This window comes from Lissotriton vulgaris, chromosome 4_1 (assembly GCF_964263255.1).
Source record: "Lissotriton vulgaris chromosome 4_1, aLisVul1.2, whole genome shotgun sequence".
NCBI classification, from domain to species: domain Eukaryota; kingdom Metazoa; phylum Chordata; class Amphibia; order Caudata; family Salamandridae; genus Lissotriton; species Lissotriton vulgaris.
In genome coordinates this window covers 408415935-408442989 of record NC_141691.1, presented here as the reverse complement: position 1 = coordinate 408442989, position 27055 = coordinate 408415935, and the positions used below count along the sequence as shown (strand labels likewise).

Here is a 27055-nt window from a genome sequence, read left to right as displayed (position 1 = left end):
CAAAGAGGAGTCCTGAAAATCTAAGCATGCCATAGATTGCCATGCAGATTCTTCACCCTGCATGCGAATTCCTGAAATGGAAAGCACATTCACTTTCAGCATTAGCATTCAAAACTCTTTTTTTTTATTTAAAGAGAAAATAATTGTTCCTGTGAAGAAACCACATTTGCCTTCATCTGCATGCAATCTGAGGGTCTTCTTTTCCCTAGTACAGGCTGAAAATGTACTTATTCCTGTAGAAATGTACTCAATCTATAGATGTAAATCCATCAAGAGTGGCATTCTGAGATGTATTCAGATGTTTTGGTAATCTACCCCAATGTGTCTGTTTAATGCATTTATTTTTCTTCACTTAATTGATTATTCTGAATATTGTAAAAAAAAACTAAACATGGAACCCTATCTCCAGGTGTCCTGAGAAATTATGTCATAGTTGACAAATCACCTTATCACCTCAGCCTTGACATCTTTGTCTGTAAAATAAAGTGGAAGTGCAGGGTAGAATGTCACTTTGCAATGGTGTATGTTGTTCAAGAAATGGATTCATTTTACATTCCTTCATATAGATAGGTACTGGAGTACAGAAAACCTGATATGCATCCAGGAGATAAGAATTAACTATCTTTGTTGAACAATATACTAAAAGTCTTATTTTTTTTAAAGGAGGAGTGTGTCATATAGAGGACAACAGGGGGATGGGATTCTGTTACAAAGTACACTGGATCCAATTGAAGTAAGAATCATATAATGAGGAGTGTGTCATATAGAGGACCACAGGGAGATGGGATTCTGTTACAAAGTACACTGGATCCAATTTAAGTAAGAATCCTTTAATGGCATTGAGGAGCAGCAGGCAGCATAACCCCAGCTCGTCTTAAATAGTAACTGAACAATCTTGAAGGAATACATTCGTAATGCCATCAGGTAATTCTTAATGACATAGAGCAATTACGTGACCAAGATTACATCATAAAAATTATAATAAAGAATGAGAACACAATAGATTCTCCAAGAATCACTTCTGCTCAATTCTTGGTTAACTGCCTCATTTAGAAGTGGGGAACTGTCGCCCTTCTGGTCGCACAGCCGTAGCTAACTCCGCCATCGGAAATCCTTTCTCAGCGAAAGGCTAAAATAGTACTGCCAAGTCCATGAAATCTGAAGGCCTGTCCCATTCTGTTGTATCTTACTAATTGGTTGCCATCTCCACTGAATTCTAGATTGTGGATTCCACTGGCAGAGGGCAGGTGGTTGCTGAAGTGAGAGGAGCAACAGGGATTGTTACTTTGTACTTAATAAATCTGGTAACCTACACTTCCTGTGTCCTGGCGTTTTAAAGCATTCATTCTCAGGCTTCTGATACCACATAGTGGTCTCAGGCAGGAAAATAACAATGTGCTCTAGTTCGTCAAGGACATTGCTTTTTCAGTTTTCTAAATCAACTCTCATCCATCTAAGGGGTAAATTATTTAAAACTGAAAGAAAAATGCTGGGTGCTCCGTGATTCTGCAATGTTGCTGTGTACTGGCGGGTGGACGGTATTCAGCATTAATTTGTGGCAAACGTACTCCTGCCATGTTGGTGGTAGCATATTCAATGAAAAATCCCCACCTTTGCAGCAGGAACATGAACAGTGGTGGCTGTGCTGTGAATGGGATGGTGGAGGGGGCCTGAGCCACCCTAGTGGCTTGTTGGTCTTCTCCCTTAGGTTCAAAGTAACATTTATTTGATTTGATGGTGCAATTTTGTATTAGTATGTTTCCCACCTGTTGCAACAACATTTTAGATTCCCTTGTTTGAAGTGTAAGATCAAAATAGGCATACAGTCATTTTTCTAAAACGATTTCCAGCAGTTACCATGTTTCTTGCTTAGAAGTGCATAAAGATAACGGGGTTGCACTACAATCACACAATCCTGTCACGTCATAAACCAGAACAATTGCTCAGTTTCTTTCCAGATTTTTAAAATTAGATCCGTGACATACTAAAGGCAAGTTCAACAAAAAAATATAAAAAGACGAAAGAACACATTTAAATTTTTTAGCAAATACAAAGTTATATTGCCCTTTGTTATTTCTATTATGTGTGTATATAGTCAGCCTTAAACAAAGTTGGTACATGGAGTGTCTTTAACTTAAGGAACACCTGCAGTGTCTTCAAATGATGATTAAAGATGTGCTATGCCCCTTCCTTGAAGAGACTTGCAGCTGTATCATTGTGTTCTCTAATCTGGTACATGCCACTTAACTGGCAGAGGAACCCAAACACAATTTCTCTCTTTCTAACTCATTTGACATCAAATGGAATAACTAATACCTTTTTATATATGGTTTGCTTCTCTAAATATTTACTGTTTAAAATGATATGTTTGTACTTTGATATATGAACAATTTGTTGGACCATGTACCATTTTGTACAGATTAGGGATGCTGTGGCAGTAATTCAGTATTTGGTATGGTTGGAGAAGAAGGTGCCAGAAGGAAAAGTGGACGAACGATCAGGAGCACGCTATGTAGAGGAACTACGAATGTTAGTAAGATATCAACCTTTTATCGACTTGAATTTTCATCCTCTTCATCCTACCCCAATTGACTCAAAACAATAAATATCTGTTCCAATGTATAGTTTGTATCTAAAACACAAAACCCCAAAAATCTGAACATAATTAGTATTGCTGGTAAAACCTAGTGAACGCCAATAGCAAACTGAACATTTTACGTATGTGATATATCTTCAAATACCTCAAATGAAGTTCAAATCTGTTGAAACGTTGTCTTGTGTATATTACCTGTTCCTCTTGCTCTGACCAAAGGCGTTATGATGACATATGTGGAAATGAGCAAGTCTGGGAATCACAGGTGTAGCTTCCGGGGGTGGGGTAGGGGGTGACATTGCCTGAATGAAAGCATTCCCGGCTTGGAAGTTGGGTCCGGTGGCCCTGAGTCAGGTCTGTCTTATCTCCATCCCGATTTCATTTTTTGTATTGTAAACTTAAATGTCTATAGGGGCAGGTATACAAAAAAGTAGTAAATCGGCATTAATAAAAGTACTCATTGATTTGCAATCATACACTAGCCCTGGGTAAATTTAAATTATACTGGCATAATTGGCATAATTTCAAGAGTTTTGGGTTACGCTTGTTATGTGAAATTCCAGAAATGTTGCCATTACGCAACTTTGAGTAATTAAGCACCATTCAATGTAAAAAGTTACAGAGAGTTCAGGGTATGAATTTACCACAAACATGCTGGAACAATAGAACACAGGTGGCTGTTGTTAACAGTGCTTTTGTTTGTGCTCTTTTTGTAGTGTGAAATGAGCAGTTGTCTCAAGGTATTTTATGCTAAAATCCCGAATTTGCATTCCAAGTAATTATGTGTAATGTGACATCATTACAGACAAGCAAATTATGCAAATTTGTCATACACACATCCTCATCGAACACCCAAAATGTGATGAAAGGAATACTATTTGCTGCCACCAGAGGTTGCTCAGTGTAGCGTTACAACCCATATTTGTCCACTTACTATTTCACTCTAAACAGAGGCCCATCTAATGCTGATCAGTACTGACCCTAACCAAACCTTCATGGGAACAGTTCATCGCGAACCTCACTAGGTCACCTTACGAACTACTGCTTTTTTAAGTTGGAAAATTTAGGATACCCTCCTGCCAACTCCTACCCACCGAATCTCCCTAAAGTACGACCCTGAGGTAATGGGACTTTAGGAGAACTTGTGGCTCTAGTCACCAGTTAACTTGAGGATTAGCAGTCTAGCCGGTTGCTCTTGACTCGTTTTGAGCTAAGGCTGATGATTTTATGTCAAGGCCAGAGGCAAAAATTATAGAATCTCCTTTATTACCACCACACACAGCAGTCTCTTTACAGAATACGTGCCAGAGATCATAAAAACACACAGCCGCCATTCTTTTTGCTGCAGCTCACTACAAACAAGTATTGTGTGTCTGTGTTGCCTTATGACTTGAGGTTTTGAATGATTGATAAATATTAGTGACTGGATGTTGTTTTCAAGGTGAGATTGGAGCTTTGTACAATTAATAGAGTATTTTTGATTTAGAAAGTTAACGGTTTTGAACTCAAGGATTTTAACAATCGCAGGTCAGTTTTTATGTCTAGCTTTTGCCAAACCTTTTAATTTTAGTAAATAAATATGTATAATACACTTACTAAAAGGGGCTTTCAGCTACCTCTCTCCATCCGTTGGCCTGTTGTTGTGTCATTGCATTCTTCTTCCCACTACTACGCAAAACAGAATGGGCAATGAGTCAACCTGCTGAAGCCACTGGTTGAAAATCCCTCTGAGGAACGGTATTTTGCTCTTTCAAAAGATGTACCTCTGCAGTCTGCACACAAGGTAGTTGTCTCAGTGCCAGTGGTTTTATTTTTACCGTATAATTTCTTTAGTATTACCTGATTGATAGCAGGACGCCTTTGAGGTGAACACAGGCACATTTCAGCTTTATCACTTCCTGTCTCCTGCCAATGGTGCTGCAAATTTCGTTTGCAGATGCCTTTCTTTATCTGACTGCAGCGAATTTCACGAGCTACCATATCGTATCCCTAAACTCAGTTTCAGAGCGGTTCTTTAATAAACATTGCCCTGGAGGAAAACCAACTTTATTGTTTTGAATTTGCAGCTCACGTTTAATGCTTTTATTTAAAGATAGGTGAGGTGCAACTTTGGTTTTAATATCCAATTTGTTATCCTGTAAACCCTCTTTACATCTTCTTTCTTTTTTCTTTTCTTCTTTCCTTCTTTTTTAAAAGTTTTCCTCCTTCTTTTTCCCTCCATTCTTCCCCTCATTGCTTTTCTTTTTCCTTCTTTCCTTTGCTCCTTCTTTTCTAAAGGCCTTCCTTCATTCCTCCCTTACTTCCTTCCACATTTCATTATTTCCTTCTTTGTTTCGTTCTTTCTTTCCATCTTTGTGTATTCCTTTTTTCTTTCTTACCTTCTTTTTTCCTTCTTTGTTCTTTTGTTCTTTCATTCTTTCCTTTCGTCTTTCCTTCTTTCCATCATTCTTTCCTTTTTTCTTCTTATTTTTTACTATTTTCCTTTCTTCATCCTTTTTGCCTTTTTTCTTTCATTCTTTCTCTCCTTCATTCATTATTTCTTTCCTTCTGTCTTCCTCATTTGCCTTCTTTCTTTTTTCTTTCTTTCCTAATTTTTTTCTTTTCTTTTCCTTTTTCTGTCCTTCTTCTTTGCGTTCTTTCATTCCTTCTTTCTTTCCCTTTACCTTCTTTCATTCTTTCTTTTTTACCTTTTTTCACCCTTTTTTACTTCATCTTTCTTTTTTGCTGTATTTTCTTCCTTCTTTTACCCATTCTTTCTTTTCTTCTTTGCCTCTTGTCTTCTTTACTCTTTCTTTCTTGCTTTCTCTACTCTTTCTTTCTTTCTCTCTTTTTTTGCCATCCTTCTCTATTTCTTTTTTATGACAACTATAAGTTAATAGCATGTTGCCTTTTCACAAGGAGCACATCCCCACACAAAGTAGTTTTTATCAGTGCCCGGGATCACTATGGTAATGTGTACTTTTTTGAGACCACATATTTTTTTCCGTTGGCCAGAGTTTTTTTGGGTGTTTGATGAGGGCCTAGTAGACTCCCAAACAATAAAAATCTGCACAATCAGTGACAAAACAAGAATTGTCAAAAGGCTGGTGGCCAACCTATTGGCTTTGCCAATGTTTGTTATAATTGTCTCTTGGTCTGGAAATCATCTTTAAATTCAGAATGTTTCAATTTAACAAGATTACAGTGATATTGCTTTGTTATCTAGGGAAACTGTTTTGGGTTGGCCCACATAGACGGAATGGTTTTGAGTTGAGCCACATGGCCGGCAATGTTTAAATTCTGAAGCTCTTATTGTTTTTTCGGCTCCAATGGCTGTTCTTGCACAAGCTGGATGTGTGGATCTTTAAGCACAAGCAAGTATACAAGTTGGAAGGAAGAAGATTTTGATTTGATGTAGATGATTTATGTGGAACGATGGAAGTAGAAATTGCTGTATGGGGGCAGATATTTGGTATCGAAGATACTGCTGACTGCATTTTGGAGCCAAAACAGTACAGTGTATTGTGTATTGTGGCAGGTGAACATATGTGAATGGAACCTGGCGACAATTACGTGTGCTGACAGATCAGTATCAGAAGTTGTTTGCAATGTTGAACTGATTTCATCGACTGTCATCATCAACAAAGATGAATCATGAGAAAATGATTAGAATATTTTAAATGTTCAACTTAGTTTCTATACTATTGAAAGGGTGAGTCTGAGTGACAGTGTAGCACTAATCTGAGGTAATAATAATGTTGCGTACCAGTGAGAAGGTTGTACTCGACTGTCGGTCATTTCTGGGTTTAGAAGATGTCACTTTGCTGAGGGGAGCCAGGAGATATAAGAGCAGCAGGAACATGTGAGGATACACAATGTGTGTGGAAATGTGTCTGATTATTTACCGTATATTCTTATTAGGACTGTTGTGAGTTTACGTGTGCCCCTAGTGAAGAGTTACTTTACTGTGTACCCTTTGTGATAAAGTTGTGGGATTACCTTGGGCCCTTAGTGGTGAGCAGGTACTCCATTCCCTTATTATAAAGAGGTGTCAATCTTTGCCACATGACTTGTTTGGATAGGATAATAGAAGGGATAGCGGTGGTATTTTAACCTATGCCCTTGTCTATGCTTTTCTTCAGCCAGCAATGGTTGACCCACAGGATATGGGGAAGGCAAAGTGGACTCAGAAGCTCGACTACAAAGAATTCCGCCAAAGGCACTCTCTTGGTCGTTTCATAAGACTAGATTTATTCAGTAAATATAATTGAGGCTTCCGATTTTTACTGCTTTTTACTGATAAATACAGACAGAAAACAATGTGTTTCCTGTCTGGGTTTTTTTTTTAAAGCGGAAAAATACTGAAAATGGTGCTTCTTGTGAGAAACTCCCCATGCTGTCTTTCACGAATTCTAGGCAACAGCTGAGCAGGCAGACATCATGGAGAGTTAAAATAAAGGATGAGATTTCCTTAAATACAAGTATATGTTAACATATATTTGTAGTATGATGCTAATATGTACCTGTGAGTGCAGTCTTTTGTTATACGTGGCTGCTTAATTTTATAAAACATGACAGGCATCCGTGTTTGAGTGCACGTCGGTGAATTATATAAACGTGGAAATTTACCATTTTACATCTACATTTATTCTTGAAACACAAAATAAATATGGCTAAATGCCAATAAGATGGCCAACATAAATATTGATAAATACAGATGGAAATGTTAAAAAAAATGAATACCGTAAAACCCGCAGCCCTAAATTTAATTAAGATTACTGTAGTAATGCAAGTCAAATTCAAAGAGCATAATCAAATAGCCAAATCATTAGATTCAGCAAAAGACCATTCTGCACAACAAGACGAAAGTGTGCTCAGTGAGCCAGTAAAAATTGCCCAAGGCATGTGTGCCTGTAAAATGAGCTAAGTGAGCTACTTGCCAATAAATATGATTCTTCTTATACTGTTTTGAACAGTACAAAACATTTAGTTCCAAAACCAAGTACTGCAGTGTTCTGTGAACTAAGTTGTGTGAATTGAGTGTGGGAAATGCTCAGTCAAAAGTGCAATACGAGTGACATGCTCTGCAGATTCTGTGTGATGTTGGCATAAGCGACATCCTCTGTTTCCAGCTGATGTAGTGTTCCAATGTGCCCTGTAGACCTGTATTGGTAAAGTTAAAAGCCTGGTCTTAAGAACGTTTGCCCAGACCGGCTTTCAGGTATGGTTGGCATAGAGTGACTTCACGTGAGTGGGCAAGGCCCTCTGCACCGCTGATGGCTCTGATCCTATTGATGTCCTGGTTCCTTGAAATGATCTTTCTTTGCTTTTTTAGCTGGTTCTTTATACAGGTTGTTGGCAGTTGAATGACCGATGTGAGATCAGCTGTCAGGCACAGTGTACTATTACCTGACACAAGGTACCTTGCCCATCGCCTAGTATTGTCCGTGAAGGCTATTTGGAGTGCTTTCCTCAAGGTACCTGGGCCTGCCTTAATCACATGATGATACAGTTTCACTATATCTTTTTTACATTCTATGTCCATTGCTGTTGACAAGAAAGTACACTGTTTGTGTCACAATTGCATCTGCAGAGAAACAGCCAAAAAGATAGACAATAAATCAGTGCAAGCTCGATCTGAACATATTTTTGAAGGTGTTTTGATCCTTGTTCAATAATAGAATCAAGGCCTTGAAAGAGGTGAAAGTAGGACTAGAAATGTGTCCTCTATCTTGGTGAACAATGATAACATGTTTGTAATTATAGCAGAAAATGCATATTTAAATTGTAAGTTATATCCATATTTTCAATAACCAGAGATATACAGAAAAAATATATATGTTACTATTATGCATATTGTCTCAGTTAATTGCAGTGGCATGTACAGAAGCTGCTGTACATTGGTTGCCTCTAGAAGTGCAAACATAAAGAAATGACTCATGTGCCAGGGGCCATGAAAGAGGTGTAAATAGGACTAGTAATTTGGTTAACACCTTAATGGTACATACATAAATAGGTAATGGCTATGGCAGGATAAACACATTTGTAAGTATCGGAAAATAAACACAGGGTTGAAATTGTAAATCCCATAGATATATTCAATAACCAGAGATTTTAAAAAAGTACAAGTTATTAATATGCATATTGTCTCAGTTAACATCAGTGACTTAAGCAGAGGACACATAATGATATTATATTAAAGAAGCCCATTTTCCCACTCCGTTGAGGCCTGAGTTCAAGCAGTCACTGGCAGAAATCATTTAAAGTCTTCTTTATTTAGTAGCAGTGGAATGCTGCCACCTCTGCTGGGTGGAGTTTTCATTAAGATGACTTGCCATCGGAGATCCTTTATGGTATGATGAGTCTATGAGAAATGCTCTACCAGGGGTGCTGACATGACCATGCACCATGGATGGCTCCTGTGTTGACTAATCCTAATGCGTATCGTCTGAGTTATCTGGCCAATATACACAAGACCACACCGGCAAGTTATGGCATATATCACATGGTGTTGCAATTTGAGAACTGTTTTAATGTGCGGATCACATTGTCATGTCTCAATGGTAAAGCAACCAATGCTGCACTAAAATGTCCAATAATTGGCAGAATTCCCCATAGGTCATTGATGTTTCCCTCAGGATTATGGTGCAATGATGCTGCTCAAACTAGATGGTCTTTTAGGTTTTTTCCTTTGCGGAATGCAAAGATTGGCTTTTCAAGTGCAAGATCATCAGCATTTAGCACATTCCAGTTCATAAAAATAAATTGTTTTGCCATGCTTGAAATGAATGAGAAGGTGGTTACACAGAATACTTTGTCATCTTTGTCTTTCTTTTTTGGTGTTAATAATGCCTCTCTTTTGAAAGATCTTTTGTCTTTCTTGTTTGGTGTTAATAATGCCTCTCTTTTGAAAGATCTTTTTACCAGCTTCTGTCTATCAGTTTCTGAGAAAGGGTTTCTGCTTCCATGAAGAATTTATTTTTATGTTTACACATATGCTTCTGATTCTGAGGAATTGAGAAAATGTTGCTTATGGGTGATCACTGGAATATGCTAAATTTATTTATTCTGTCAGTTTGTGGTATAAAGTGGTGCACTATTCACCTTATTCCGCTCTAATTAAAAGGGCAAGGAATTATATCATGGACTTGCTGCTTTGAGATGTGAAATGCAGTCTTTTGTAGTTTGTGTTTTGGCATTCATTAAATGTGGACAGCTGGATTTTGTCTCCTTGCCATATCAAGAAAATGACAGCAATATAATGTTTCTACTAAAGTATATGTCTGTGGAAAGGACTGGTGTCAATAAGATTGGTCTCTGATCCTAAGTTGTTCATAAAAATAATAGCAAGTTGGGAGCGAAAATCCCTCCCATTGATGTCCCTTTCGTCTGTTGGCAATAGTGACTGTCAAAAAGAAAAAACAATGTGTTAGCTCCAACTGGAGTAACTCTATGATGAACAATGTGGGTACTTGGTGATGCCTACGTCTCGTATTTATTGTTTTCACTATAACTGTTATACTCTCAGTCTGGGGGATGTTGGTGTAGAGAGATTCAATATTCAGGGTAACCAAGATGGATTATTGGATTTTGCCCATTTTTGATTTACTATTTTAATTTGCATTCCATGTTTTTTTCTTTCTTTTTTTGTCCTCATAACCACCATGTAGGCAAAGTGTCAAAAGGAAATTGCAGAGAGTAGCTGTCTCAGTTTATCTAAAAAAGTGGAAGGGACACAAATATAGTGGGGGCCATCTATCCCTCAGCTGTCAACTGTATTCCAAGAAGGCACAGAGTCCATGATTTACCAATCTGCGGCAAACCTTGGGGTAGTTGGCAGCCAGTTGGGGCCGGGCATGAACCGGATAACGGCTGTTCCAATGGTGCAAGCTTTAGAGGCACCCTAGGAGATCAATCATTGGACCCGGGGAAAAAAAAAATTGCATTCCATGTTTGTCTGTTTTTTGTTATTGTATGTTTCTATATGTGTTATAGTATTTTAAATACTCAGGCCTAAATTGCATCTGTCCTGATGATGACCCTTTTATTAAAATGAGGATGGAACTGCCATCAACAATGAATTCAGATCCAACTTGCATTGACCTATTGTATAACTTATGGGCGGAATCTCTTCAAATAGAATGGTGACACTAGCAGTGTACTTTCTTGTACCAGGTATTACACCTTGGCCTGAGCACTTCCCTCACTGTATTCATGTCACTTTGTTCAGATTACACTGCAGTACTTGGTTTTGGAACTTTTTTATGGATGGATTATTATATAAAAAACATTGTTTTGATTTGCATATGTTGTTTAGCATTTTGTGTTACCTTTTCTACCTATGGATCACTGTTGTTTCATAATATGTATTAATACATAACATTTTGTCAGCAATAGAACAGGGGCCGAGATGTTACATGAACATAAAAGCATTTTCTCTGGATTTGCATCTGGACGCTTGTATCTTTAAAATACAAATACACTATAAATTGTTTTGTGAGCATTCATTATTCATGTAATGTTTCCACCAGAAGTAAAATAACAAGTTCAAAATATATTACTTTAATTGATTTCTTTGCACAATATTTTCTTACATGCATTTAATGCTGTAAGGAAGCCACACATAATATAGCAATGAGAGCATTTGGACTGTTTTCAAAACACACTGCAGACTTTGTCCTTGTAATGTTACATCTTATTAGCTAGGGAAAGATACAGCAGACCAGCAACCCAGGCACATGAAAACCCATTCACAATATTTTCTATTTTGCAAAGAAAGAAATGCATACACATTTGTTTGTTAACTAGCTTTTTCACTCTCCTGGATAGGGATGGGACTTTGCTCTGTTTGGGAAAGGGTGTGTTTGTTTTGAGAATATTGCATTGATTTCTCCCGAAGTAGTCGATATGTGATATCTCTATGTTAGCACGTATTCTGTGAGTCAGTCATTGAGTGTTTGTTGTTTCTAGAATAATTTCATATGTTGCAGCTTGTCCTGTTGTATTTTCCCTGTTTCTTCTGTTCAGTTCATTAACATATTGAGGTATGTTGGCATGTTATGTATGTTATGTATGTCATTATGTGTCGAAATACCAGTTTGCGTGGCCTGGAAACATTGCAAGAACAGGAAGGAAAGGCTGCTACCAGCAAGGCATCCTTTTGACATGTAAGCTTCAACTGAAAAATAACACTTTTACATCATGCTGTGTCATGTCTTATTCCTTCACAATGAGATTTTTCTTGGTTGCTACAGTATACAATCCAAGAATGGTGGTAATCTCCCTTTTTTTGCTTTCCCCACAACCCGTTGGCAAAACTCAAACCACTGAGTACTCTTTATTCAACATTCAACTAAATCGCTTAATGTGGAGAAATGGCTTGTAGAGTTTTTTTGTGCTATGACATTCTGAGACATCATTCAAAATAGAATGAGATTTTCTTTTCGAAATCACTTATTTTTGCATGATAATCCCCAACTTGGGACTGTAGTTGTTTTTAAAGGCTCTGAACCAGAGGTATAGTAGGCCCGAAATGCAGGTGAGGGCCTATAACAGAGGTGAGGACCTTTAAAAAACAGTATAGCCCAGCACTGAGTGGAGGCTGTTCTAAATTGAAAAGAGGGATAGAGGAATGTTGGAGCAGGTGTCTATGGACGCCTTAAATGGCCCTGAATCACCCCATTATCTTCAATAGAGCCCTCAGTATTCCAGTGTCCTGATGTAAATTGCAGACAATTGGAGTTACATATATCATATCAGACGACTGGCATATATACGTTTGAATTGGTGTTTCGGCCCATGGAAAAATTGAGTTTTTTATAGAGTGCTTGTATTTCAGTTATTAAGGCTGATGTGGGGATGGCTTACACCCTTTATTTATTAAAAGGTAGAATGGCTGATTTGTATGCTTTTCTAGGGCACAACATGTGTAAATGTATATCTGTTTCTTTACAATTTGCAGTTCACTCCCTGTCAGACCCTGTTCGGATGCCACTGGACATCAGACATGATGGATGAGGTTTTCAGTACAGAATCGAACAGCGATGGATACATCGCCTTCAGTTAGACACCCTGGGTCTCAACGATTCTGTCCCGTGGACATTACTTGCCAGATGAACCACTGGGTTTTTCTATAAATACTGTCCACTGGCTGCCATTTCCTTACCCTGTCTTGTGATCCTTTTTGGGAACAATATATGACTATCAAACTATTACCTGAACAACACACTGCTATGACACTGCTATGACAGTACTAGCCTATAAACCTAATTACAATCATTGGATTTTCAGTTGTGGCTTCATCCTCCATCGCCCAACTCTTTCCCTTCTCACCATTTCTGATCCTTATCAAGGGTCCCTGAGGGTAACGCACTCACACTCCTGAGATAATGAAGTGCAATACTTTGATTTACTCGAATTGGACACCTGTTTATCTACCTAGGCCAACTCCTGTACCAATATGGCTACCACACCTTTCCAACCAACATAACTGGTAGCTTGTGATGATACCCTTTTAGTTTTGTGATCGTCCTGAGCTTTCCGTTATTGCGTTTAACTTCTCTCATTCACCCCTATCTTACATGGGTGGAAAGGCAGGGTTCGCATCAATAATAGCCTGACCCTATATTTAGGTAGTATTCCCTGGCACAGTGGTTTAGTACTGCTTTCGCTATGACTCACCCCCTACTAAGATGGCCGCCGCATTTACAACCACCTACAGCGGTTGCCTCCCATTACACGCGTCCACTGTTCCCGCGCATGCGCAGTCAGGAGTGCAGGGGCCACGCCCACTGAAGGAGCTGCGCTACGCGGAAGTGCGGGACTCGGTATTTAATCCCGGTTGCCGTTGCGAACCGGTAGCAGCTGTTCCGCGCCACCGATTGGGGCGCCTTGCGTTGGGGGTAGGTTTCACGCCCAGGCTGTTCATGTCTCAGGTAAGCGGTGCGATCGTCTTTGTAGAGTCGAGGCTGCCATTGTGAGGTTGTGGCTACCTAACAGAGTCTCATTGGTGAAACCCTTATCTCTAACCTCGAGGGCATATCTGGAGTCATCCTGTGCCCTCATTGTTACCTTTCACCCGCAATTTGATGGGTTGTCATCGGCTTAGCCCTGCCTGATTACCGTGGATCGGCCTGGGGGGGATTGTTTGGAGAAGCTTTGACTCCGAGTTGAGATGATCCTGTTGTCCTACTGGGATAACGTTGACACATTCTCACCTTTTTGGAACATGGCTGCTCCTCTCTCCCACCTTTCGACCATCCTCTGGTATGATGGGGGCCCCATGTACACCATCTAAATGGGGTTCTCTCTGAGGCATATCATCAACTGCAGTTGCCTGCGACGCAGAGGCGGGAACAACAATGAGCCGCCAGGGGCACATTTTTCAGAGGCTTATTCATTTCCATACAGCCTCGCCTTTGGTCCACAGTATACCTTGGCCTCCTTTCTTGTCCCTCTTACATGCCATACTTAACACTCAGTACACTATCTGTGTGCCTGTATCTGTTCCTCTCTTACAGGTACCTTACCTTTACTAACAGCCCCACGGGAACAGACTGCGGGGCCCTCTAGGGTTACTCTTAGGGTAAGCTCTAGTCCAATCATCCGTTACGTTGTGATTACCTCTTCATTTAATCATGTAAAAGATAATAATGTTTATATGCACTATTACAGTACTAATGCGTAAGCTATGGACGAACTACCTTTAGTCGCCCACTATGTATAATCCAGGACATATCATTGTCTTAATGTTATGCGTATGTCTGTTTTATGGAGTACTGTGGTGACCTACTACTGTTGAGATAATGCCACTGTCATTGCACCTGGCTTACTTCTACACATTTCTTTGAGGTCTCCCCTCTAAGAGCAGGACCACTTGGCCTGCTTCCTGATTGACCCAGTGAGGTTGTATCTATCTCCTTTATTTTTGTGTATCTTTCTCACTGTGTAGTACCTAGCACCCGAGGTCCTGAAGAATTGCCAGTAAGGCAAGAAACATGTCAACCTTTTTAGAGGGTTGAGTTAGTCCACTGTGCACCTCACGGTTCCTTTCTCCCCTCCCACCATTTTAAATAAGGGAGTCAGCCACGTGAATAAAGTCCCTTGTGGACTGGCTCACCTTTTTTAATCTCACTATTCCCTCACGAATACACCTTCACCAGACCCCTTACACGCACTCAAACCATTGGCTGGAACAAAAGATCTCCAACAAAGAGCGCCTACGGCGCCCGTCGGACATTGCAGCGCCAGTCTGACGAGGAGCAGGAGACCAATGATGAAGCATGACACCTAGGTTTCTGGGTGTGTGAGGTCTTCTAGTTCCAAAAAGGGAACACCCTGTTCCCTGCTTCTGCTCTAATACATATTTACACACACATACCTCTTTAGTTGTCCCTGGGGAACTTTGTATTCTTTTGCTTAATAATGATGGATGAGGTTGTCTGCTGCTAGTGTTCTGGAATCTGGGTCAATCACAACCATTTCTGTACTTAGTGTTGGTGAGAAGACACAGGCTTCTAACAGAGTAGTGTTATGGCACAAGCACAGAAGTCAACAATCAACCAACAGTCACAACAACTCGAATGTTCAGCCCCGTGTTTGTCTTTTTAGAAAAGAAAGCACTTTTTAGTCTCACAGCAGTACTCAATTCTAAACATGTTATTCCAGTATATAGGATAGTGTTTCTGGTCACAGTTGTCCCTTGCGGTGTTACACCACTAATCTCCCTCCATGCTGTTGCATATCCTTGTGACTCTGAAGAGTTTGTCTCCACATCAATTATGGTACAAGGATGCATAAGGTTCCTGTTGATAATCTAGTGTTCCAGAAATCAAAGGTGTAATCAGTTTACATATTTATGAGAGTTCTTACCTCTGATGGTGCAGTGGGTAAGAGTTCAGTCTTAGTCTCTCAGGCTCAACTAACATAGGCTAGACAGCTCGATTTCACCACGGTGGAGGCTTGTACTGAGCAGATGTGCTCCCTTGGAGGACACTGTGGTAAGGCTGTGGCTGCCTTGTCTAGCCGGCGAGGCAGATACATTTTTGATTGAAGTGATGACTGATGCTGAAGCAAGAATAGACCTGACTAGACTGATGTGACATGCAAAGTAGTTACATCCTGGACAGGGCTGATGTGATCACCAAGGCAGGTGAAAGCCTGACCGGGTCAAGGTGCAGGAAGCACATAAACATATCATGGTTACTACCGGGACTTATTAATGCACCAAGAGACCTTCTGCAGCACAGGTCACCCCTGGCTTAATTTTCAACTTTCCTGGATTTACCTCCACCCAGGAGGATGCTGGGCTTCTCCCTGTGGCCGGAGAGACTATTTCATTCTATCAGCAGGAAAGCAGACCTTTATACACTAAACAGACCCTCAGCTTAACAAGCAGAAAGTGCAGACATCAGTTGATGCTCTTTCTACCCTGGGAGACTGGCTGTCATGCAGACACCAACCCTGGTCACATAGCAGTTCTTTGAGTGGAATTCTCCCTTACCTGGTCATGAAGAACTTGGAACTTTTTTTCTATCCCTTTCTTATCTTACCTTGAATCTGTTATTCCATCGTAGCAGATTTGCCCTCCTCGGTGTTCCCTCTGCTTGACACTATTTTAAATGTGGTCCTTACTATCTCCTCTCCCTCGGGCTGAGTGGTCGCTCCCCAGTGTCCCTCTGTGACACTCGGTATCGTTGTGCTGCATTGCTTTGCTTAATCTGCCTAATTATTGCTGCCTGCTGTGTGCCTGGTTGCCGCTCTGATTTATTTGCACTTTTGAATTTAAATTTGCCGCTTTCACTGTATTTGCGCGTTTGCCCTTGCACTCCGCTGTGCTCCCCCCTCCGCCTCCATTTTGTTGTTGTTGTGGTCATCTGTAGCCCGCCCCGCCTCCCAGCTGAGCCGCCCTCGCCCCTCCCCCTCCACCATCCATATATGACAGTTACTCCCGCGCGCAGCGTTCACGCGCAGCGACCGCGCCCAATTCGCGCCGAAGGTGCACCAAAGGTAAGCCCGTCTACGCCCGTCCGCGCCTGGACCGCGCCCAGCGCCAGACCCCCTGGTCCTCGCATTTCCCAGCCCTCCCGCATTACCTACGATGCCACCACCCTCCTAGCCCTTAACCCCGGCCGTTCCCCAGACTGCGTCCAAGCCGCTCCTGGACACACCCATGGACCTTTCTCATGCTACTCCTGCAAATTCCTCTGCAACGTCAACCACTCCGCTACGATCACACCTCAGATTCCCGACACCAACCACCTACAATGCATCTTGCTCAACACCCGATCGGTCCATAGGCACGCCATTGACCTATGGAATCTACTAGACACCACCTCTCCGGACGTCGCCTTCCTTACTGAAACATGGATGAACGCCTCCTCCGCCCCAGACATCACCATTGCCATCCCAGAAGATTATAAGATCATACGCAAGGACCGTACCGGCCACACAGGAGGAGGAATCGCTATCGTCCATAAGAAATCCATCCATATCTCAACCAGCTCTGACGTCAACCTCGCCAACTCTGAACACCTTCACTTCCAGATCCACATCGACCCCAAGACCACACTCAGAGGCACCCTCCTTTACAGGCCTCCAGGACCCCGCGCACAATTTAGTGAGGACATCACGGACTTCATCACTCCACACGCGCTCCCCTCCAAAGATTACATCCTTATAGGAGACCTCAACTTTCACCTTGAAAAGAACAACGACCGCAACTCCACCACCCTGCTTGACAACCTCGCCAACCTCGGACTTAAACAACTGGTCACTTCCCCCACCCACATCGCAGGTCACACCCTCGACCCTATCTTCACCTCCAGCAATCATGTCTCCTTCAGCCACACCACGAAGCTCCTTTGGACTGACCACAGCTGCGTTCACTTCACCTACAACAAGCCCAAACCCAACAAACACCCCCAACCAACTCTGCAAAGAAACTGGAACAAAATCACCATTGACCAGATCTCCTCATCGCTTCTGCTAAACCCCCCAGCCCATTCATCAAACCCCGACCAAGCCGCCACCAACCTCACCCTTTGGCTATCCAACAGCGCCGACATCCTAGCACCACTGAAAAAACGACAAAGTAAACTTGGCAGCAAGAAGGCCTCATGGTTCAACGATGATCTTAAGAAATCCAAGAAACTCTGCCGCTCCCTTGAGAAGGCCTGGAAAAAAGACCCAACCACCAGCACCAAGGACGCCTTCAAAAACGCCACCCGCATACACCATCAACTGATCCGAAAGGCCAAGAAAACCGCCTTCAAGGAACGACTAGATAACAACGCCCACAACAGCAAGGAACTCTTCAACATCGTCAAGGAATTTACCAATCCCTCGGCCAACTCTAACGACATCACCCCCTCTCAAGCCCTCTGCGACTCCCTAGCCTCATTCTTCCACAACAAAATTGCAGACATCCACAACAGCTTCGACAACCAACCTGGAGACCAACCCACCCAACCATCTGCTGGACCTTCACCCCCCTCAAACATCCTTAATGACTGGAACACAATCTCCACTGAGGATACCATCCGCCTGATGAACTCCATCCACTCAGGTTCCCCCACAGACCCATGCCCTCACCACATCTTCAACAAAGCAGACTCCATCATAGCACCGCACCTCCGAGACGTCATCAACTGCTCCTTTAAATCTGCCACCTTCCTGGAAAGCTGGAAACACGCTGAACTCTGCGCCCTCCTGAAGAAACCCACAGCTGACCCCACCGAACTCAAAAACTACCGCCCTATCTCGCTCCTTCCATTCCCGGCCAAAGTCATCGAGAAAGCTGTCAACAACCAGCTCGCCGCCTTCCTCGAAGCCAACAAATCCCTCGACTCCTCACAGTCCGGCTTCCGAGCAAAACACAGCACTGAGACCGCCCTCATCGCAGCAACAGACGACATTCGAACCCTACTGGACAATGGAGACACAGTCGCCCTCATCCTCCTCGACCTCTCCGCAGCCTTTGACACAGTCTGCCATAGCACCCTTCTACAGCGACTCAGAAACATCGGAATCCAAGGAAAAGCACTGGAATGGATCACCTCGTTCCTCACCGGAAGAACCCAGAAAGTCCGCCTCCCACCATTCAAGTCAGTGGCCACTGAAGTCATCTGCGGCGTACCACAAGGATCTTCACTCAGCCCCACCCTTTTCAACGTATACATGAGCCCCCTGGCGGCCATCGCCCGCCAACACAACCTAAACATCATCTCCTACGCGGATGACACTCAACTGATCCTATCACTCACCAATGACCCTAGCACCGCCAAAACCAACCTACATGAAGGAATGAAAGAAGTAGCCGAATGGATGAAACACAGCCGTCTGAAACTGAACTCTGATAAAACAGAAGTCCTCATCTTAGGTTCCTCCCCCTCCGCATGGGATGACTCTTGGTGGCCAGAAGCCCTTGGAAAAGCACCCATCCCGACAGACCACGCACGGAACCGGGGCGTCATCCTGGATTCCTCACTTTCAATGAACAGACAAGTCAACGCCGTCTCCTCATCCTGCTTCAACATTCTTCGCATGCTCAAAAAAACATTTCGTTGGATCCCCACCGAAACTAGGAAAACGGTCACCCACGCACTGGTCACGAGCCGCCTGGACTACGGAAACACCCTATACGCCGGGACTACCGCTAAACTCCAGAAAAAACTCCAACGAATCCAAAACGCCTCTGCCAGGCTCATATTAGACATCCCGCGTAAAGAACATATCTCTGGTCACCTGAAAAACCTCCACTGGCTTCCCGTCAATAAGAGGATCACTTTCCGGCTCCTAACCCACGCACACAAAGCACTCTACGAAATCGGACCAGAATGCCTCAACACACGACTGTCCTTCTACACCCCCTCCCGCCAGCTTCGATCTTCCAACCAAGCCCTTGCCACTGTACCTCGCATCAACAAGACCACCATGGGAGGTAGATCCTTCTCCTACCTGGCAGCTAAAACCTGGAACTCTCTTCCCACTTACCTTCGCCTTACCCAGAACCACCTAGCATTCAGAAAGCAACTTAAAACGTGGATATTTGACAAGTAACTCCCCACCCCTTCTTAAGCGCCTTGAGACCCCCTGGGTATGTAGTGCGCTATATAAATCCTCTGACTTGACTTGACTATACTGCAACTAAAGTAATTATCCTTGTCCATTCACTTAACGGCTTATACCATTGGCAAAAAGGTCAATGACATACTTTGGTTGCACTTAGAGATCACTGTGGCCCAAAAATCTTAATAATGTATAAATTCATCACTTTTGCTGAAGGGGATGTTCGTATGTAGCAAGCTGATGAAATATCTTCTTTGTCACGCCAAGTACATTGCCAAGCTCATCTGATCAGCTCGCTTTTTTACTTTGGAATTAATTAGTTGTTTATCTCCTCTCAGACATCGCACTAGTAACTTTAATGCTATTACAAGCCTCCTGAGCACCGGTGAATACTGACGGTGCCCCTTTAATTGTGCGAACTGGCCGGATCAAACACGAGGTCACGTGACTTTCACGTGATCGCAATACTGACGAACTAAATCCCCCACCGCGCAGACTCGGCGTTCTACCGGGCCGCGGTGTTGACGAAGTAGGTCACAGACGGGGAGTCGTCGGCGTGACCGTGAGTGCTTGTAAACTTAATTTCAAAGATCAGCGTGGTACACAGGCATATGTAACTCTTAATAATGCCCTGCCCGGTACCGCGCATTCCGTGAGATTTATTAGGGTTGTCTGTAGTAATGTAAACACTGCGAGTGCTTTAAAAAACGTATTTTCAGAGCGCGGGACACAGGCATATGTAACTTCCAGTATTGCCTTGCCCGGCACCACGCATTTGTTACATTTATTATGGTTGTCTGTAGAAATGTATAAAGGTACGGACAGATCTCCATTTCCGATTGAGAGCCATCCATTACTGGCAAATTGATACTAGGGACCATAGGCGTCTCACTGCGATCTCTAATAAGCAGCACAGCCCACTGATACACTGTATGTATGATATATTGTGCATTCGGGGACATTTTACAAACTAATGCTTACATCAGGTGCATTATCTGGTATGTCTCTCCTCAGATAGGCGACGTGAAGCTTTCCCTCCACCGCGTCTGCCCTTGAGGAGAGACTGTCGCCCTCTAATAGTGAGTTAGAATCTCACTCCGAGTCTTCATATGTTATCTCACCGCTTGTCATTAATTCTTCAGCCCATTTTGCGTCTCCTGAAGTAGGATTGCATCTGGACACTCCTTTCTTCCAAAATTGTATTGTACCTTGGGCTAAATAGCCTTTAATTCTGATAACCCCAAGTACCCTTTTCTGAATCTGAATCAAATGTACGTGGGAAGATTTTTTGTAATTTAGGATCCAAATAGATCTAATTTATCTGCTTACTATATAATGCGATCAACCGTTTGGACTCCTTAGTATGGTTTTTACCAACCAAATGCTAACATAATTTGTTAGGACTCCCTATTATGCACAGCGCATAGTTAACAACATTGCCCATGGATTCTGATTTCATCACTTGGGTGGTTTTGTGGTGAAGGTTTACCATGAATTGTTAATGAAACAATCTAATGAAGTTGTGCTGACTAAACATAACTTTTTTCTTACAGGTGCAGACCCCAGCAATTTGCTATCTGGGTCCGAATCGGCCTTAAGCCGTAAATATTTTGGAACAATTTTCCTTATATTTTTAATTTTCACACATCATTCCTCACGGTTGGGTGCACCTTAGCGCGTGTATACCACCGGAGGATCACAGTCCTTTTTGGTCCTGACGAAAGCTGAGCGACTTGGGCTCACTGAGCAGAAACATGTCGACCAATTTTTGCACTTAGTGGACTAGGTGTCTTTAATTATCGAGACTTACCCTGTGTTTCCACTCAAAATTGTTTTAACCAGTGCTAGTTGGACTTTGAATAAAATAGTTGACTGTCACAACTACGCACTTTTTAATCATTTGCACTCACTTATCACAATTCGGTTTTTCTGTTTGCACCCTCAACACTCACGACAACCAGCTCCGCTGCAAAACAGGCATCGTAGCACACTGGAAAGACGCTAGGTCTTTCCAGTGGGAACCCAGTGATGAAGCATGTCACCACTAGGTGGTGAGTGAGGGTTCTTACTTAACCTATTTTTGGTTTTCCTTCATTTTTTGTCTACCTTTCCACCACGCCAAGATCCCCCTCTGGATGTGGTGTCTTATCTAGTTTGTTTTTTATCACTCTTTAGTTGTTTATGTAATTATTCCTTCAGGGGTAAGAGAGTGATTTGTTATACCCTTACTCTCTCTTTGTTTACTAGTGAACTTGGAACTTGAACAAAAAAGAGTGGTTTGTGTCTCCCCTGTGTACATATTTTCAATATAGGAAATGTGACTCTATGGTCTCAAATGTCAGAACAGAGATTGAATTGTTATCTTTCAACTGTCCTTCTTAGGCTGTTATCCAGGGCCAGCTTGTGTTGTGTGTGTAAAGTGGTTTCTCTAAGGAAAGAACACTGGATCTCCAGACTATAGCAACCGCAACATGGGCATAATAATGTAGCTGTCATCAGCCTCCCAGAAGCTGTGATCAGGGATAGAAAAGGGCAAGCCTGACATAGAAACATTCCACCTTGCACAAGGGAAACTACAGTCGCACCTCTCCCACCTACCATCAACTAATTGGCATTGCTCAGGATGAACAAATCAGCAGGTCCTTGATAACAAAGTCTTTGTGAAATTTCTAAAGGTATACCTGTCTCCATTCTCCTCACTTCAGTGTCTTGATCTCCCCTTTCCAACCCAGGAATGCATGCAATACAGTTCTACTGTCTGGAGATTCTTTCCCCTTCTCCATCCTGTGCCGAGCTAAACCAGGGGCATCCAAATTCATCCCGCTGGCTTCAGTACTCCGATTAATGTACACATAGAGTCCTTCTACCATACCTCTTTTACATGCACACCACAAATACACTTGACATACGCACAGGATATCAGAAAAATGTTCTACAGGTAGTTAGATAACACAAGACCTTTAAACAAGAAGAGGTTGTTGGCAATACTCTTATTAACAAAGGTGAAAAGGTCTGGTCATGCTATCAATCTCAAAATATGGTATCCTACCAATGCCACTTTAAGTGCTACACCCTCCTCCTGCCACATTCCTTGGCAGTAGTCCACTGCTGACTATGAGAGAATGCTTTTCCACCCTTCCACGTCTCAGGACAGGTCCTAGACTTAGCATAGTATGGACAGACCGAGGAATCTGTGCACATGCATAGATTAGTGTATCATAAGGCCAAAAGTAGAAATAAGGATACCAGGCTCATATGCAGTCAGACACTCAAGGCAGGAAAACAATCCTGTATTCCATGCAGGGTACATTCCTGTCCAGACACCCTCATTTGATATAAGCAAAACTGATAAAGGAAGGTTAGGGATATCTAAATGTCTGTAGCAATTACATGTGGATCCCAGCAATCTCAGACCAAATGGAATTTCTGTAACAGATGTGTAGGCTCATACACAGCAAACACAACAAGATGATGGACGGAGTGTTGACATTTGTCAACCACTCACCCCCAGTCAAGAGATCTGGGTTGAACCCAAGGTTATTTGCTCACTATGCACCCCAATTTGGAACCACCCATATGCCAATCAGTCTTGACTATGCCACTGGCTGATGAAGGATGAAACCCCAAAACCAGTCCCAGGATGCTTGTTTCCAGTCAAGGTAGGACCAAGGCCTGGAAGTTCAGGCTGGACTGTTCCCATGAGGAGAAGGGTCAAGACGGACTTGCATATGGCTGGGTCCAAACTGGGGTGGCATAGTAAGCAAAAGAACAATGGATTCAACCCAAATCTCTTTACTGGGGGTGAGTGGTTTTAAACGATTCAGTACTTTGTCTATTATCTTATTGTCTTGTTAGGCTCACACACAGACAAACCGCTGTTAGGTTTCAGAAAAAGAGGAGGAAAGTAAAAAGAAAATAGCATGCAGGCATATATATAACATTAACAGAAACCTACGTTTGGGATGTGACAGTATACTGCATACATGGGAACAGGGACATAATATGCTTAGAACATGAAACATTACATAACTTAGAGTATCAGTTAAACAAATATATAAATATATACATGTGACTCTAATAACAATCAACATTTACAGTCTCAAAAAATCCTGCATCATGTCTACTTGCCACTCAAATTCTCTTGATCATTTCTTTACTCAACAATACTTTTATTTCCAAAACAATCAATAAGAAAATTCCACAGTTTCATATTAATTGGTGATTCAAATAATGTTGAGCCACTATAATCTTTTTTATGGCAGTGTGATTAAATACAAACACATTGGAATCTTTAGGAATGTTCTCATCAATAGCTGCAAGATAAGCAGCACAGTACATGTAACATTAAATCTGAATGCTTCAAATAACTTTGAGAAAAATCCCTCCTCATTCGTACCTATTGAGGAGCTAGTAGCAACATATTAGACAAAATAGTCCCCTCCTGACCACAAAAATAATGTATTGAGTTAGGTTCTTTATTCCACTTGCAGAAACTGGAAAGTGTGTGATAAAAATGATAATGAGTGGAATATTGTTGTTGCCACAATCTTGACAGCATCTATAAAGTTTGCAAGTTGTGAAAAGAAAGAGAAATAAGATTTTATAACGTTGCTGTCTAATTCATTACTCCAGCTATCACTTAGATAATCTAGGTCATTAAAAAAAGGTATCACACGTCCAAAGTGGTGATGAGAAGGAGTACGTTTATTTCTTCACAAAAATCTCTATCCACAAATCATTTTGCATCATTCTCAGATGATGGTTTCTCACAACTCCCACAGCATCTTAAAAATAAAATGGAGTTAAACATTCTACATAGCCTCCGAGCATATATGATGATAACACTGATGCCACATGCTTCCTTATAATAATAACATAGCACATTGCAAATCAAGAAAAAAAACATAGTATACATTGCACAAAAACACCACTATGATACCAATATCCTGTTACAGTTATTGTTGGATATTGGGTACTGGTTACAGGCAATGTTTAAAGTATTTATGAAGAGCTTCAAACATTAATAAAGTGAAAAAACAACACAAGAAAAATCCCACAGCAATTTAGAAAAATGTGTTGCAATATAATATATTATTTGAGACAAAGACGACAAAACTCCTATCAGTATAACCGAAGATATGCAATTTCAAAGATTTAAGTTAAAAATGGTGCCTAGAAGCACAAATCACCAACTGTGTTTATCTTGTCACGCCGGACCAAGACAAAGGGCCTGATTACGATGTTGTTGAGTCCCATCAACATCGCCCCCTGCGGTCCACCCGCTGCATCATAATGAGGAATCTGGCAGAGGTACTGTCCGCCATGATTCCGATGGGCTCAAGGAGCCCGTCGGTGCGTTGGAGGGTCAGTAATCCCTACAATGAGGGTGGTGCCTGTTGAGGCACCGCCATAGAGATTACAATGTCCCTTTCCACCTTCTCTTTCATGGCGGGTCACCGGCCATGAAAATGCAGGTGGAAAGTGACGTTGGGGGCCTCCACTATGGGGCCAGGAGAGCACATATGGTGCCCCCCAGAACATCCCTGCACCATGTGGCTGGCAATGCATGGTGCCTGCCACATAATGCAGGGATGTTCTTAATGTGTTTTTTTTCTATTGGGGTGTGTCCTGCAGCTCTTAGCATACGCCACAATAGAAAATATACACATTTTGACCGCCATGAAGGCAGTCACATGGTAATCCGGGCAGCGGGACCGCCGACTTCAAGTCAGGTCAGAGTCCAACCAGCATCGTAATCAGGCCCATAGTCACAAGTTCAGGCAGATTGCGACGGAGCACCCATCAGATACAGGGACCAGGCTAGGCTCCCTGAAAAAAGTACCTTAAATCCTGGTTGAGGAGCTTTTTGAGGAGGGTTCCAAAGAGCTGTTCTGCGAGGTCTTGCGTCATCAAGAAGGATGTAAAGTCCTGTGTCAAAGATGCATCGTGCTCAGGCAGTTCTGAATAAGGTGTGAGACCTGTTTCATCGTCGAGGATGCTATCAACCAGGGGCTTATGAAGCAAAGGCCTTTTTTGGGGATGCATTGCACAGGAGTGGTTCCAAAGCTGAGCTGTGAGGAGATGCATGGCAGGACACCTTCAACCCATTTCCAACGGTCAGGACAGGTGTGGCACCACTGACCACTTGAGGGACAAGACTCACAGCAGAGTGAGTCCAGGTGCTGGATTCAAGGTGATTGGAGCATTTTCTCTCACTGAGCTCTGATCAGGAGTCCTGCCAATTAGCCCTCGAGTCACTCTGGTGGTTCAAGATGCAGGTCCAGTCCTTTCACTCAGGTAGCAGCTCAGTAGGCAGCAGGGCAACAGAGTAGTAGTCCTTCCTGTAGAGCAGCACAGCAGTCCTTCTAACTCTTCCGGAGGGCCAGAGGTGTACTGAAGAGTTGGGACTGAGGGTCCAACATTTACATCTGGTGTCCTCTTTGAAGTAGATGAAGGTACTGGAAGGTTCCACCCCCAGAGGTGCTTGGAATTCCGTACCTCCCTGCTCTGGCCTCAGGTTGTTTAGGGTCACAATAGACTACTGTCAAACCCTTTACGAGTCTGCTCAGGCAGAGCTTTTGTGATATACAAGTGTGGTAGGTGACAGCTCCTCCCATTCATCGAGTCAGACATGGCCCATCCCGCCAACACAAATGGCTTTTGTTTCACTGTCTGGGAGCAATACACAAAGACCAACTGCCAGCTACACCTAGTCATGTGACCCAGTAAACAGACTGTAGGCACCAAATGTTTAAGTTAACAAAATTCCAACTTTCTAAAAGTGAGATTTTCAGAATTGTGACATAAAATCCAACTTCTCCATTAAAGAGTACTTTAAGTTATAATTCTTTAAGCACCAAACTCGACAGTCCTTCCTGCTCATAATTGAAAGTTATTACTTCTTAAATGGAATAGGTTAACTGTATGTTATCCTATGGGAGAGGGATGCCTAACAGCAGTGAATTGCTAGCCAGGCTTCAAGACAGGATGGGACTATCTGGAGTTGCTCTGAAATGGTTTAAATAATTCCTACAAAACAGAACTCAAAGATTCCTAGTCAACCAGACGCTTTCCTCATCATGCCCAAATTCAATTGGAGTCCCACAAGGTTGAACACTATCCCCTTCACTATTCAACCTATATGTCGAAACCCTCGCAGAAATTCTCCGAGGCGCTTGCATATCTTATCACATGTACGCTGATGACACTCAGATTTACATCAAGATAACATCACTGGACGACATAAAGAAAATGAATGAGGCCTTAAAGATGTCATCACACTGGCTAACTAGTAATCATCTGAAACTAAATGCACAAAAAACTGAATTTCTATTAATATCAACACTAAAGAAACCCACAGAAGTGAAAGAATGGACCAAAATGATCACAGCACTAAACTGCACCGCCAACACTAGT

The 27055-nt window shown here is 42.3% G+C and overlaps 1 protein-coding gene across 1 annotated transcript in view; it reads left to right on the top strand.

Annotated features, from left to right (window-relative positions):
• The window catches only part of LOC147718812 (xaa-Pro aminopeptidase 2-like), a 398012-nt gene that overhangs the window by 169111 nt on the left and 201846 nt on the right, over positions 1 to 27055 (top strand). Inside the window, exon 12 of the mRNA XM_086966784.1 lies at positions 2420 to 2529. Within this exon, the coding sequence (XP_086822910.1) occupies positions 2420 to 2529 (110 nt within the window). The remainder of the gene's footprint in view (positions 1 to 2419; positions 2530 to 27055) is intronic.